Consider the following 15046-nt stretch of genomic DNA (forward strand, 5'->3'; position numbering starts at 1 on the left):
CTATATGCTGGGGTTTAAAAAGCGATTCCCAAATAGGCACAAACCTCAAAAGTCGTCATCAGTCATTCGGTGCACCAGAACATTCACCTATAAACTTTACTGGACATTCCCCAGTGGGAAAATGTGAACCCCCCCCCCCCCCCCCGAAAAAACAACAACAAAACTATCATTATCATCATTATTATCAATATCAGTCATCGTATTTAAAAAAAATTTCAGTATCATTTTTTTCTAACTCGCTGACCCCTGCATTGCCTGAACACTGATTGCTCTGGACGTCAAAATTTGTCCCGTTCAAATGGTTTTCATGTTCCTGCACATCCATAAACCTCAAGCAAAGGGAACAAACTTCTACAGTATTATATATCCCAGCTGTGTCCACAACATAATTTGGAGGAATAACAGTATATCTTCAACATCCCCCCCTCCCCTCTACTGTGCCCCCCCACCCCCCACCTGATTACGGCATGGAAACCTGCCATGGCTGTAAACCTCTCAAGGGTTGAAAAAAAAAAATCAATAAACAATTTTTTGTTTGTTTGTTTTTCAAGCAATCCGGTCACATACTGTACACCAAAAAACAAAACAAAGCCAAACGCCCGGTTCAACAAACGCCTCCCCCACCCTCCCACACCCTCCCTGCAAAGTGCCAGCCACCCTGTTAACGGGTTAGACGTGCGTCAAACCGACAGACCTGTGAGAGTCATCACTGACACTACTGGCAGGTTACACTGTTGTTATCAAGCCGCACACACTACCAGCTAGCTAGCTGCGCTAATGGTTTGATCAACCACGTTTTTTGGTTTTTTTTTTACCTTGCCGGGACTGTCCTGAAAAACCACAAGACACTTCAACCGTGACGCACAATGTTGTTATCCATCACCCAACCCTCCGTTCACGCCATTTAAACAAAAACTGATTGTTCAATCTATCGTGGGAAATGTTCTTGAGTTTCAATACAGTACAATACAAAACAATACGATTCAATACAATACAATACAATACAATAATACAATGCAACCACAATACAACTGTGTAAATTCTACTTGGGAGATTTACATATCACAACCTTTACTGACAGCAACAATGAAATCATTCCTGGACTGAACAGAACCCCTCAATATTCTAACTGATTTTAGCTGAAAGAAGTATTGTTCTGAAGCAAGACAATACGCTTTTCTAAAGGCAAAAAAAAAAAAGCTGATACATTTGAACACAGAACCTGGTTTTACTGGCTGGATTACTGAAGCTGTCTACAGTAAGCCGATGGAGAAGAACAATTTTGTGTTTCACTCTCACTAAAATGCATCAGTTTCTGTTTTCAAGAAGAAAACGGAAGCGGTACCTAACTGGGTTTAAAAAAAAAAAATTTTAAATGGTTCTCCAAGTGCATGACGATACTTATTTCACTTCATTTCCAGAACAGGGATCAGTATTTTGCATGGGACACAATCAGGCCTCTGCCAGTGTATGTAGTAGTGACAGTAATGTATATAAATATATATAATATTATGCTGGTTAATGAGTGCGGTTTAGTTCTTCGCCTGATTAATGCCGGTGAATGAATGTTGCTAGTTCACCTGACTAATGCTGGTTAATAAATGGCATTTAATTCACTTGATTACAGCTGGTTAATGAATGGCGTTTAGTTCACTTGATTACAGCTGGTTAATGAATGGAATTTAATTCACTTTATTACAGCTGGTTAATGAATGGAATTTAATTCACTTTATTACAGCTGGTTAATGAATGGTATTTAATTCACTTGATTACAGCTGGTTAATGAATGGTATTTAATTCACTTGATTACGGCTGGTTCATGAATGGAATTTAATTCACTTGATTACGGCTGGCAAATGAATGGCATTTAGTTCATTTGATTGCAGCTGGTAAATGAATGGCAGTTAGTCCACCTAGTTATGATTACTGCTGGTAAATGATTGGTATTCAATTCACATGATCACTGCTGGTAAATGATTGGTGTTCAATTTAACCTGACTGCTGTCAGTCAATGAATGATACTTAGTTTACTTAACTGCTGTTGGCAAATGAATGGTATTTAATTCACTTAAAGCTTGGTCTCTGACTGAGGAAAGGCACTGTATATAAGTATCCATACCATCATCATTGATCATTATCGGTTAATAAACGGTATTTAGTTCACCTGGTGAATGAATGGTATTTAATTCACTGGATTTCTGCTGGTTAATGGACGGTATTTAATCCACTTGACTGCTACTGGCAGTGAATAATATCTAGTTCACCTGGTCAACATATGGCACTTCGTTTCACTCGATTACTAATGATCATTAATCATTATGGTGATCACTTTACCTGGTTAATGCTGGTGAGACTGGTGGCTTTGCGAAGACTGGGCTGTTTGGCCGCAGACAGCTGTTCCTTGACCTTCACATTCTGCTCGACACACACACACACACAATGAAAATTACACACTACACACACACGGAATGAAAAAATACACACACACAGAATAAAAAATACACATTACACACACAATGAAAAATACACACACACACATGCAATGAAAAATACACACTACACACACAATGAACAATACACACTACACACACAATGAACAATACACACTACATACACAGTGAACAGTAAACACTACACACACAATGAAAAATACACACCACACACAACAATGAACAATACACACTACACACACAGAATGAAAAATACACACTACACACACAATGAACACTGCACGCTTCACACACAATGAACACTGTCCTTGACCTTCACATTCTGCAAAACACACACACACACACACACACACACACACATCAAATTCAAGACGGCCACTAACGAAGCCCTGTTTGATCATTGTTACACACAAAAAAAAACAAAAGCACTGACCTGTTTGAGTCGATCCAGGACAAAAATGCTCTCCACAGCGGAGATGCCGTGGATGTATTTCTCGATGTAGTTCTCCCCGTCCTCCGTCACCTCGTTGTGAGACGCTGCGATCTGCGCCAGAGTTTCCAGATCCTCCAGGCCTTCCGAGCTCTGAAAATGCACCAATCAGAATGAGTTACACTGACGATGCACCAATCAAAACGAATTACTCTGAAAATGCACCAATCATAGTAAATTACTCTGACAATGAACCAGTCATAATGAGTTACAGTGACAATGCACCAATCACAATGAGCTGCTCTGACGATGCACCAATCATGAGTTACTCTGACAATGCACCAGTCCTAATGAGTTACTCTGATGATGCACCACGCCAATCATAATGAGTTGCTCAGACAATGCACCAATCATAGTGAGTTACTTTGATAATGCATCGTTATAATGAGTTACTCTGACAATGCACCCAATCATAGTGAGTTACTCTGACAATGGACCAATTATAATGAGTTACTCTGACAATGCACCAGTCATAATGAGTTACTATGATGACACACCAATCAAAACAAATTACTCAAAAAATGCACCAGTCATAATGAGTTACTGTGACAATGCACCAATCATAATGAGTTACTCTGACAATGATCCCAATCATAATGAGTTACTCTGACAATGCACCAATCATAATGAGTTACTCTGACAATGCACCCAATCATAATGAGTTACTCTGACAATGCACCAATCATAATGAGTTACTCTGACAATGCACCAATCATAATGAGTTATTCTGACAATGCAGCCAATCGTAGTGAGTTACTCTGACGATGCAGCAATCAAATGAGTTACTCTAACAATGCACCAGTCATAATTAGTTACTCTGACAATGGACCAGTCATAATGAGTTACTCTGAAAATGCACCAATCATAATGAGTTACTCTGATAATGCGCCGTGCACCCAATCACAGTGAGTTACTCTGACAATGCACCCAATCACAGTGAGTTACTCTAACAATGCACCAGTCATAATTAGTTACTCTGACAATGGACCAGTCATAATGAGTTACTCTGAAAATGCACCAATCATAATGAGTTACTATGATGACTCACCAATCAAAACAAATTACTCTGACAATGCACCAGTCATAATGAGTTACTCTGAAAATGCACCAATCATTATGAGTTACTATGATGGCGCACCAATCAAAACAAATTAGTCTAAAAATGCACCAGTCATAATGAGTTACTGTAACAATGCCCAATCAGAATCAGTTACTCTGACAATGGACCAATAATAATGAGTTATTCTGACAATGGACCAATCGTAATGAGTTACTCTAACAATGCACCAGTCATAATTAGTTACTCTGACAATGGACCAGTCATAATGAGTTACTCTGAAAATGCACCAATCATAATGAGTTACTATGATGACTCACCAATTAAAAAAAAAAATACTCTGACAATGCACCAGTCATAATGAGTTACTCTGAAAATGCACCAATCATAATGAGTTACTATGATGACGCACCAATCAAAACAAATTACTCTAAAAATGCACCAGTCATAATGAGTTACTGTAACAATGCACCAATCAGAATCAGTTACTCCGACATTGGACCAATCATAATGAGTTACTCTGACAATGGACCAATCGTAATGAGTTACTCTGAAATGCACCAGTCATAATGAGTTACTGTAACAATGCACCAATCAGAATCAGTTACTCTGACAATGGACCAATCATAATGAGTTACTCTGACAATGGACCAATCAAAATGCTCCCCTAAAGGCCAACCAGCCCCCCCCCCCCCCCCCCCAAGGCTGCAGAACTAAGACCCAAAGCAATCTTGCCTCCTTGTTTGAGAGTCACCGTCCTTCACAGAAAGACTTCACAGTAAACATGATTCCCACTGCTCTGGAAAAAACCCCCACAAAACCCAACAGACTCCGACAAAGCTTTCACTTTGCTGTTGGTCCAACTGTAAACTTACGTCACCCTCTGATTAATAAGCTGAGTCAGCTGAGACAGCGCTATACCACAGTGCTGATAAATACGGACGCCTATGACGGCAGCAGGCCCAGAGGACGAAAGCCACAACAATGCTCACCTTGGGCAAGTTGGAGATCACTTCATAGATGATGCCGCTGCTCGTCAGAGGTTCCTGCAACACAGACCCCCCCAAACTCCAATCAGGTCGCACCACATCAGATCAAACTGATCAGATCAAACAAGATCAGAAAAAAAAAAAAAAATCACTTTACTCTCAAATGAGATTATCAGAGATTGTATGACTAGTTCTTGGGATCAAAATAATACATCTTACATGTGATTTGACACTTTCAGTCTCACATGATCAAATCTGCACCCAATTTTTTATGCAAACTCTTCGTCGTATGTCCTGTTTCGGGTGTGATTCCACTTCCAGTTAGTTTCATATGATGCCGCTATTCCTACATGTCCACCTGACTACGCAGTCAATTTTACAAGAGACAACACCTCAAGTGCTGTTAATGGGGTGGGGGGAGGGGGTAGTGAAGGGTCTCACCGTGCTGTTAATGGAGGGGAGGGGAGGGGGCAGGGGGTAGTGAAGGGTCTCACCGTGCTGTTAATGGAGGGGAGGGGTAGGGGGAGAGGGTAGTGAAGGGTCTCACCGTGCTGTTAATGGAGGGGAGGGGTAGGGGGAAGGGGGTAGTGAAGGGTCTCACCGTGCTGTTAATGGAGGGGAGGGGTAGGGGGGAGGGGGTAGTGAAGGGTCTCACCGTGCTGTTAATGGAGGAGGGGTGGGGTGGGGAGGGGGTATTGAAGGGTCTCACCGTGCTGTTAATGGAGGGGAGGGGATGGGGGGAGGGGGTAGTGAAGGGTCTCACCGTGCTGTTAATGGAGGGGAGGGGTGGGGGGAGGGGGTAGTGAAGGGTCTCACCGTGCTGTTAATGGAGGAGGGGAGGGGTAGGGGGAAGGGGGTAGTGAAGGGTCTCACCGTGCTGTTAATGGAGGGGAAGAGAAAGGGGAAGGGTCTCACTGTGCCAATGACATAGGGGAGGGGAGGGGAAGGGGAAGGGTCTCACTGTGGCCAATGACATAGGGGAGGGGAGGGGAGGAAAGGGGAAGGGTTTCACTGTGCCAATGACATAGGGGAGGGGGGAGGGGGAAGGGGAAGGGTCTCACTGTGCCAATGACATAGGGGAGGGGGAAGGGGAAGAGTCTCACTGTGCCAACGACATGGGGGAGGGGGGAGGAAAGGGGAAGAGTCTCACTGTGCCAACGACATGGGGGAGGGGGGGAGGAAAGGGGAAGGGTCTCACTGTGCCAATGACATGGGAGGGGGGGGGGGAGAGGGAAAGGGGAAGAGTCTCACTGTGCCAATGACATGGGGGGGGGAAGGGGAAGAGTCTCACTGTGCCAATGACAGAGGGGAGGGGGGGGAGGGGGAAGGGGAAGAGTCTCACTGTGCCAATGACATAGAGGTGGGGGGAGGGGAAGGGGAAGAATCTCACTGTGCCAATGACATGGGGGGAGGGGGGGAGGAAAGGGGAAGAGTCTCACTGTGCCAATGACATGGGGTGGGGGGGGGGGGGAAGGGGAAGAATCTCACTGTGCCAATGACATAGGGGAGGGGGGAGGGAAAGGGGAAGAGTCTCACTGTGCCAATGACAGAGGGGAGGGGGTAAAGGGGAAGAGTCTCACTGTGCCAATGACATGGGGGAGGGGGGAGGAAAGGGGAAGGGTCTCACTGTGCCAATGACATAGGGGAGGGGGAAGGGGAAGAGTCTCACTGTGCCAATGACATGGGGGAGGGGGGGAGGAAAGGGGAAGGGTCTCACCGTGCCAATGACATGGGGGGGGAGGGGAGGGGAAGGGGAAGGGTCTCACCATGCCAATGACATGGGGGAGGGGGGGAGGAAAGGGGAAGGGTCTCACCGTGCCAATGACATGGGGGAGGGGGGGAGGAAAGGGGAAGGGGAAGGGTCTCACCGTGCCAATGACATAGGGGAGGGGGAAGGGGAAGAGTCTCACCGTAACAATGACATAGGGGAGGGGGAAGGGGAAGAATCTCACTGTGCCAATGACAGAGGGGAGGGGAGGGGGAGGGGGAAAGGGGAAGGGTCTCACTGTGCCAATGACATAGGGGTGGGGGGGAGGGGAAGGGGAAGAGCCTCACTGTGCCAACGACAGAGGGGGAGGGGGGGAGAGAGGAGGGGAAGAGTCTCACTGTGCCAATAATGGGAAGGAGAGGGGTGAAGAGGAAGGGGGTGGGGGGCGGGGGGGAAATGAAGGAAGAGTCTCACTCACTGAGCCCATGATAACAGGGAGGAGAGGAGAGAGGGAAGAGGGGGCAAGGGGCAAGGGGCAGGAGGGACGGAGGGAGGGTTGCCCTTCACTCACCGTGCCGATGATGCGGTTCTTGAGCAGGCTGGTGAAGGAGCTGAGGCCCTGCTTCTTGTAGATGTTGATGGCCACCCGCTTGCGCAGCACCAGCTCCATGTGGGCGGGGTACTTGAGGCGCACCACCACCTTCACCACCAGGTAGATCCGCTCGTCCGCGGACGTCACCCGGTTCAGGCTGGGCTCCTCGTGCAGGGACGAGTCCCACGAGGCCACCGCACACACCTGTCGGACACACGACAAGACATATAGGTAGGCCACCGCACACACCTGTCGGACACACGACAAGACATATAGGTAGGCCACCGCACACACCTGTCGGACACACGACAAGACATATAGGTAGGTCACCGCATACACCTGTCGGACACACGACAAGACATATGGGTAGGCCACCGCACACACCTGTCGGACACACGACAAGACTTATAGGTCACCGCACACACCTGTCGGACACACGACAAAACATATAGGTAGGTCACCGCACACACCTGTTGGACACACGACAAGACTTATAGGTTAGGTCACCGCACACACCTGTCGGAAACACGACAAGACTTATAGGTAGGTCACCGCACACACCTGTCGGAAACACGACAAGACATATAGGTAGGTCACCGCACACACCTGTTGGACACATGACAAGACATATAGGTAGGTCACCGCACACACCTGTCGAATAAACGACAAGACATATAGGTCACGGCTGCTCAGCCGAGCACAAAATCCGGCTCTTTAGTTGGCCGAGCAGCGTCTAGCGTCTTGGGTCAAAATTTTTTTAATGCCAGACTTTCCCACCGCACTCTGTACTGACCGGCACATTCGCCGCGGTATTTCTGGCCCCGCGCGCCAAACCGGGACACTGCCTTCTTTGTTTCACTCGGCCCCGCGGCCCCGCCCCACTTTTCCCACCTTTTCACAGCATCCACACATTTCCTGCAGCGATTACAGAAAGTTGAATTATTGCTATTCCTGGTTGTATTATTGGAGTGCAGTTTGATTTGATTTACACAATTTCATCATTTTATCAACATCATCGTTTCATTTTTTTTTTTTTTTTACCTTAAAAATCTTCGTCTTTCTCGTGGAATGAAGGGCACGGCAGTGCCATAAGCCGACAGACACTCACCCCGCTCTCCATCCCCCTGCTGCTCACTCTCACCATGCTACAGTGTGTTCATTTAAACGTTTGTTGTGCTGCCAAGAAAAATCGCACAACTCAAAAGGTAAGCTAATCTGCATGCAGGCATGCTATATGTTCTGTGTGTATTTACGATGTTATTGTACTAAACGCCTGTTTTCTTAGAGAGGGATTTAAACCTAACGATTTTTGCGATCATGTTTCTGCTTATCCTTCTCTTCTCTTTCTTCATTTATGTTTCAGCCGTTGCCGCAACAACCGCTATGTAAGAAAACATATTGTGTTTGGAGTCAATGGAAAGCTTATTTTGTGTTCTTTTTAGAAAACCACTTCTTTAGTCGTTATTTCCTATCCATCCGAGGAGATGATGCGCGAAAGAAACAAAGCAGATTTACCGCCGAACAAGCGTACAGCGAGTGCCGCTGGCGCGGCCTGTTTGTCAGCCGCGTTTATTTATATCCATGCCCTACTTCCTGGGTTCATGAACTTTCGCAGGGCCAACTAAAGTGCCAGCACTGAACACCCGTGAGGTAGGTCACCGCACACACCTGTCAGACACACGACAAGACATATAGGTAGGTCACCGCACACACCTGTCAGACACACGACAAGACATATAGGTAGGTCACCGCACACACCTGTCGAATAAACGACAAGACATATAGGTAGGTCACTGCACACACTTGTTGGACACATGACAAGACATATAGGTAAGTCACCGCACACACCTGTTGGACACACGACAAGACATATAGGTAGGTCACCGCACACACCTGTTGGACACATACAACAAAAAGATATAGGTCACTGCGCACACCTCTCAGACACACAGCAAGAGATATAGGTCACCGCACACACCTGTTGAACACACAACAGAAAGATATAGGTCATTGCACACACCTCTCAGACACACAGCAAGAGATATAGGCCACCACACACACACCTGTTGAACACACAACAGAAAGATATAGGTCATTGCGCACACCTCTCAGACACACGAGAGATATAGGCCACCACACACACCTGTTGAACACACGACAGAAAGATATAGGTCACTGCGCACACCTCTCAGACACATGACAAGAGATACAGGCCACAGCACACACCTGTCAGACATATGACGAGAGATACAGGTCATCTATGTCGGACACACCACAAGACAAGAGATACAGGTCATCTATGTCGGACACACCACAAGACAAGAGATACAGGTCATCTATGTCAGACACACCACAAGACAAGAGATACAGGTCATCTATGTCGGACACACCACAAGACAAGAGATACAGGTCATCTATGTCAGACACACCACAAGACAAGAGATACAGGTCATCTATGTCGGACACACCACAAGACAAGAGATACAGGTCAGCACACACATCTGTCAGACACACCACAAGACATGACAAAAGATACAGGCCAAGGTACACACCTGCCGGACACACGACGAAACAAGCTCTTTATCATCAAGTGCGATAGATAAAGCAACCAACACCTGCCCCATCATCTGCACCATTCCAGTGGCATCACTCCTATGCCGCTCATTCTGAGTCCGCCATACACAGCCACACTCGGGTTCATCTGTTGCAGTCCCACTGCCGGCAGTCCACAGGGAACCATCGAGGCCACACACCAGAGGAGACCCTGCACTGCTGCTGTGTCACTTTGGTGGTGTTTGGTAGTGCCTGTTCTGATTTAACGTACTTAGGACACCACCTACTAAGCCCCCAACTGATGACAATAATGGCTTTGTCACGGAGCCAGTCTGAGTGAGAGTCTCCCCCGGAGTGGAGACTGCCAGCATGTCCCTCCAACGACAGTCTCCCATGAGTCCGCCAAAACTGAAGACCCTGACATGCTTATTTGTTTACATGCAACCCTTGCCCTAAAGAGTGACAATGCCTACAGAAGCAAAACGTGAGCACCAGGAAATAAATCAAAACATAATGAAAACACATACAGGTACATCCTTATTCCCCCAGTTATCCACACCCTTCCCTGCCATTCCACCCAGAACAGAATACTAATGTATAAAGAGAGAAAGAAAAAAGTGTGGAAACACCACAGCCTAAACACGAGGTCCTTCCTTCACAATCAAACCCCACCAAACCCTAACCCCCACCACACACACACATACAAACACATTGAGGAGAGAGAGGAACAGGGAGAGAGGTGATGATTTAAGGTACGGGTCGGGTGGGGAAGGTGAAGGATTTTCGTCTAAAATCACAACTGTGGATAGTCGTTAAACAAAAGAATGAACGAACACACACACACACACACACACTCACACACACACACAGAGCGTAACACACACCAACACCACACCCAGAACAACCTACCTTGTCAGCCTCATCAAAGTGCTTGGTGACGGGCAGGGTGACGAACTTGGTGTGGTGTTCCTTGGGCACGATGGAGTGCACGCCTGCCGCCTGAGACCCTTCTTTGGCGTTGGGTGTGCTCATGTCGTCCGCTGCAACACGACCACCAGTGATAAGTCACAATAACCAACGCTGACGATGACGGGCATAACAGTCGAGCGGTTAAAGCGTTGGACTCATCAATCTGAGGATCCCGGATTCAGATCCTGTTCACGGCACCTGGGCGATCTTTGCAGTGCTAAGTTTGCTTTGAGTTGAAAATGTTCCAAAGTATATGGAATTTACGGTTGAGGTGGGAACATTCTTTATGATGCAACCCACCCCTGGTGGGCAAAGGGGTGGAGATTTTTCCAGTGTCCTTGGCCAACATGTGCTGACCTGCTAAAAAAAACATACGCGTCATGCAGCCCCCTTGAAAATGGAGAATGACTGCATACATGGTGGGAAAAACCGGGCATATGTGTATATATATATGGAGGAGGAGGAGGAATTTTGTTTAATGTCCTGTCGCACATATCGGTGATTGAAGACATTTTGTTAAAGTATTTATGAATACATCTGAGTATTATTGGTTAGAAGGGGTTGGAGATGTGAATGCATGGAGGGTTGGGGGAAACTGGGCAAATGAGGGTGAAATGAGGGTGAAATTTGAAAAAAAAAAAAATTCTAAATACAATTACAGGAAATTACTTAAAGGACTTCGTGTGTGTGTGTGTGTGTGTGTGTGTGTGTGTGTGTGTATACACACACACAAGTATACCATATATACATACAAGTGAGCCAGGGAGTTTCAGCCCCTGAACAAAGATGAAAACCTCCCCATTTAGGCAACCATACACCCTGTTCTGGGGTGTGCATGCTGGGTAAGATCATCTTCCCATAACCAACCAAATATTCAAGTTTTCCATGAAAACCCTGCTTCTTGAGACTACATGTAGAAACCACCGTCCCACGCCTTCGTTCTTCTTGTGTACTTTTCTCGTGTGTGTGTGTGTGTGTGTGTGTGTGTCTGTGTGTGTGTATGTGTGTGTGCGTGTGTGTGTATGTGTGCATTAACCCATTTATGTAATAGGTGCTATACAAATTCACATAATCATTAATATCATTACCATTATTACAATTACTATTATCATCCAACGCTGGCACTGATCATGGGATCTTTAACATGCACATATGATCTTCTGCATGCCAGTACGCACAAGGGAAGGGGTGTGGGGGGAATTTCATGCACTTGCAGGTCTGTACATATGCCGACTTGGGAGATAAAAAAAAAAAAAAAAAAAAAAATCTCCACCCTTAGCCCCCACCACACACAGCTGGCATCTGAACCCAGGACCCTGGGACTTTGGAGTGATGGCCTAGAGGTAACGCGTCCGCCTAGGAAGCGAGAAAATCTGAGTGCGCTGGTTCGAATCACGGCTCAGCCGCTGATATTTTCTCCCCCTCCACTAGACCTTGAGTGGTGGTCTGGACGCTAGTCATTTGAATGAGACGATAAACCGAGGTCCTGTGTGCAGTATGCACTTAGCGCACGTAAAATAACCCACGGCAACAAAAGGGTTGTTCCTGGCAAAATTCTGTAGAAAAATCCACTTCGACAGGAAAAACAAATAAAACTGCACGCAGGAAAAAATACAAAAAAATGGGTGGCGCTGTAGTGTAGCGACGCGCTCACCCTGGGGAGAGCAGCCTGAATTTCACACAGAGAAATCTGTTGTGATAAAAAGAAATACAAATACAAATATAACCTGTAAGCAACCCCCTTAATTCACAGACAGAATCGAGATGACCACCCACCATTCAAATCCAGGAACAGCACAGGCGAATGCTCCTCTACGTTGGGGGGCGGGGTCCTGAAAGACAGAAAGAAAAACAAAGTCATCATCCGTCTCGTTTCTCTCTTTCTCTCTTTTTTCCTGACGAACAAAAAGCACAGATAACGTTAAGAATACACAGGCAAAATCAGGAAGGTATTTAAGAATGCACAGCAAACATCAAGAGCGCACAGATGACATCACGATTACACAGACAACATCAATCACAGCTACATGGAATGATACACAACTTACATAACCATTCATAGACAGCGTCAATGATAGTTACATAAAACTGTACAGAACTTTCATGACCATTTATTGGTAACATCAAACACAGTTTACATAAAACAGTACAGAACTCACATAATCATTGCTAACGTGTGCTGATAATTAATGTGTGAAGAATTAAAGCCACACTTCAAAACATGTGAATCTTTTGGTTTTTGTTCCAAAATGGCCAAATCTTGCTGCATATGACAACTTTAAAGTCAGGCGCATTCATCATCATCATGCTTGCCAATACACACACACATGATTTAACTTCCTTACATTCAAACACACACACACACACACCAGTATGCTTGCCAACACACACATATAAACACTTTATTTTGCTTACCTATATTCAAACACACACACACACACACACACACACACACACTCCCTTACACACACACACACACTCTTACACACACAAACAAACTCTCTCACACACACTCCCTTACACACACACACACACACACACAGAGGCACACACACACTCACACACACACACACACACTCACACACACAGAGGCACACACACACACACACTCACATACACACACACACACTCACACACACACACTCCCTTACACTCACACACACTCCCTTACACTCACACACACCCACACAGTCCCTTACACACACACACACACACAGACACACAGACACACTGACCATTCTGCAGGAGCTCCCGGAATGTTGCTACCAGGGGAGGGAACCAGGAAAGCGTTGCGCTCTTCCGTCAGACACACCCACTGGTCGATGAGCGCTCGCTCACGCTCACAGTCCGCTTCAGACTTGTCTGCAAAATCACACCCAAAAAACCCAACTTTTTTTTTTTAACGATACATGTTTTTCAGGCTTTTAAAACTAGCTTGAATGTTTAAATCATGGAAGAACAGTCTACTAAGTGTTTTACAGACTTCTAGAAATAGCTTGAATGTTTAAATTATGGAAGAAACAGTCCACTAAATGAAAAGTGTTTTTACAGACTTTTAGAAATAGCTTGAATGTTTAAATTATGGAAGAAACAGTCCACTAAATGAAAAGTGTTTTTACAGACTTTTAGAAATAGCTTGAATGTTTAAATTATGGAAGAAACAGTCCACTAAATGAAAAGTGTTTTTACAGACTTTTAGAAATAGCTTGAACGTTTAAATTATGGAAGAAACAGTCCACAAAATGAAAAGTGTTTTTACAGACTTTTAGAAATAGCTTGAATGTTTAAATCATGGAAGAACAGTCTACTAAACGATAAGTGTTTTACAGACTTTTAGAAATAGCTTGAATGTTTAAATCATGGAAGAAACAGTCTACTAAATGATAAGTGTTTTACAGACTTTTAGAAATAGCTTGAATGTTTAAATTATGGATGAATAGTCTACTTAATGACAAGTGTTATTCAGGTTTTTAAAATAGCTTTTGTGTGTGTGTGTGTGTGTGTGTGTGTGTGTAGAGAAGAGAGAGAGAGAGAGAGAGAGAGAGAGAGAGAGAGAGAGACTGTGAATATGTTAACAGCAACAGTTCATTTCATTAATGTCAATGCCCAGAGCGTTCAAACAAAGGGTAAAGGAGCATTGAAAAAGGACATGTCACTCCTTTTTATCCCACAACACACACAGAAACACACCCTCACATTCTTCTGGTTAGCATTTTTAGTGGATAGAGTGTGAACGGAAGAATGCACACACACAATGCACATACATGCTCACCCACACATGTACGTCCCCCCATCCCCCAAACACTTTCAGGCTGCTCTCTCCCCAGGGAGAGCACGTCACTGCACGACAGCGCCACCCATTTTTTTGTATTTTTTTCTGTGTGCAGTTTTATTTGTTTTCCCTATCAAAGTGGATTTTTCTACAGAATTTTGCCAGGAACAACCCTTTTGTTGCCGTGGGTTCTTTTACCTGCGCTAAAAGCATGCTGCACACGGGACCTCGGTTTATCGTCTCATCCAAATGACTAGCGTCCAGACCACCACTCAAGGTGTAGTGGAGGGGGAGAAAATATTGGCGGCTGAGCCGTGATTCAAACCAGCGCACTCAGATTCTCTCGCTTCCTTGGCGGATGCGTTACCTCTAGGCCATCACTCCACTTTTTCTTTTATGAAAAGAACCACCAACACAGCTATGCAACAGATAATGAAAGCACAACAAGCGAAGTTTATAACCCTCC

General features: G+C 45.3%; 1 protein-coding gene across 1 annotated transcript in view; it reads right to left on the minus strand.

Moving 5' to 3' along the window:
- The window catches only part of LOC143290749 (kinesin-like protein KIF13A), a 434350-nt gene that overhangs the window by 25808 nt on the left and 393496 nt on the right, over positions 1-15046 (minus strand). Inside the window, exons 25-32 of the mRNA XM_076600262.1 lie at positions 13544-13670; positions 12585-12640; positions 10749-10879; positions 7266-7490; positions 4990-5043; positions 2884-3033; positions 2335-2415; positions 816-830 (exon numbers count right to left, since the gene is read on the minus strand). Of these exons, the coding sequence (XP_076456377.1) occupies positions 816-830; positions 2335-2415; positions 2884-3033; positions 4990-5043; positions 7266-7490; positions 10749-10879; positions 12585-12640; positions 13544-13670 (839 nt within the window). The remainder of the gene's footprint in view (positions 1-815; positions 831-2334; positions 2416-2883; positions 3034-4989; positions 5044-7265; positions 7491-10748; positions 10880-12584; positions 12641-13543; positions 13671-15046) is intronic.

The sequence above is a fragment of the Babylonia areolata genome, chromosome 16, assembly GCF_041734735.1.
Source record: "Babylonia areolata isolate BAREFJ2019XMU chromosome 16, ASM4173473v1, whole genome shotgun sequence".
Lineage (NCBI taxonomy): Eukaryota > Metazoa > Mollusca > Gastropoda > Neogastropoda > Buccinidae > Babylonia > Babylonia areolata.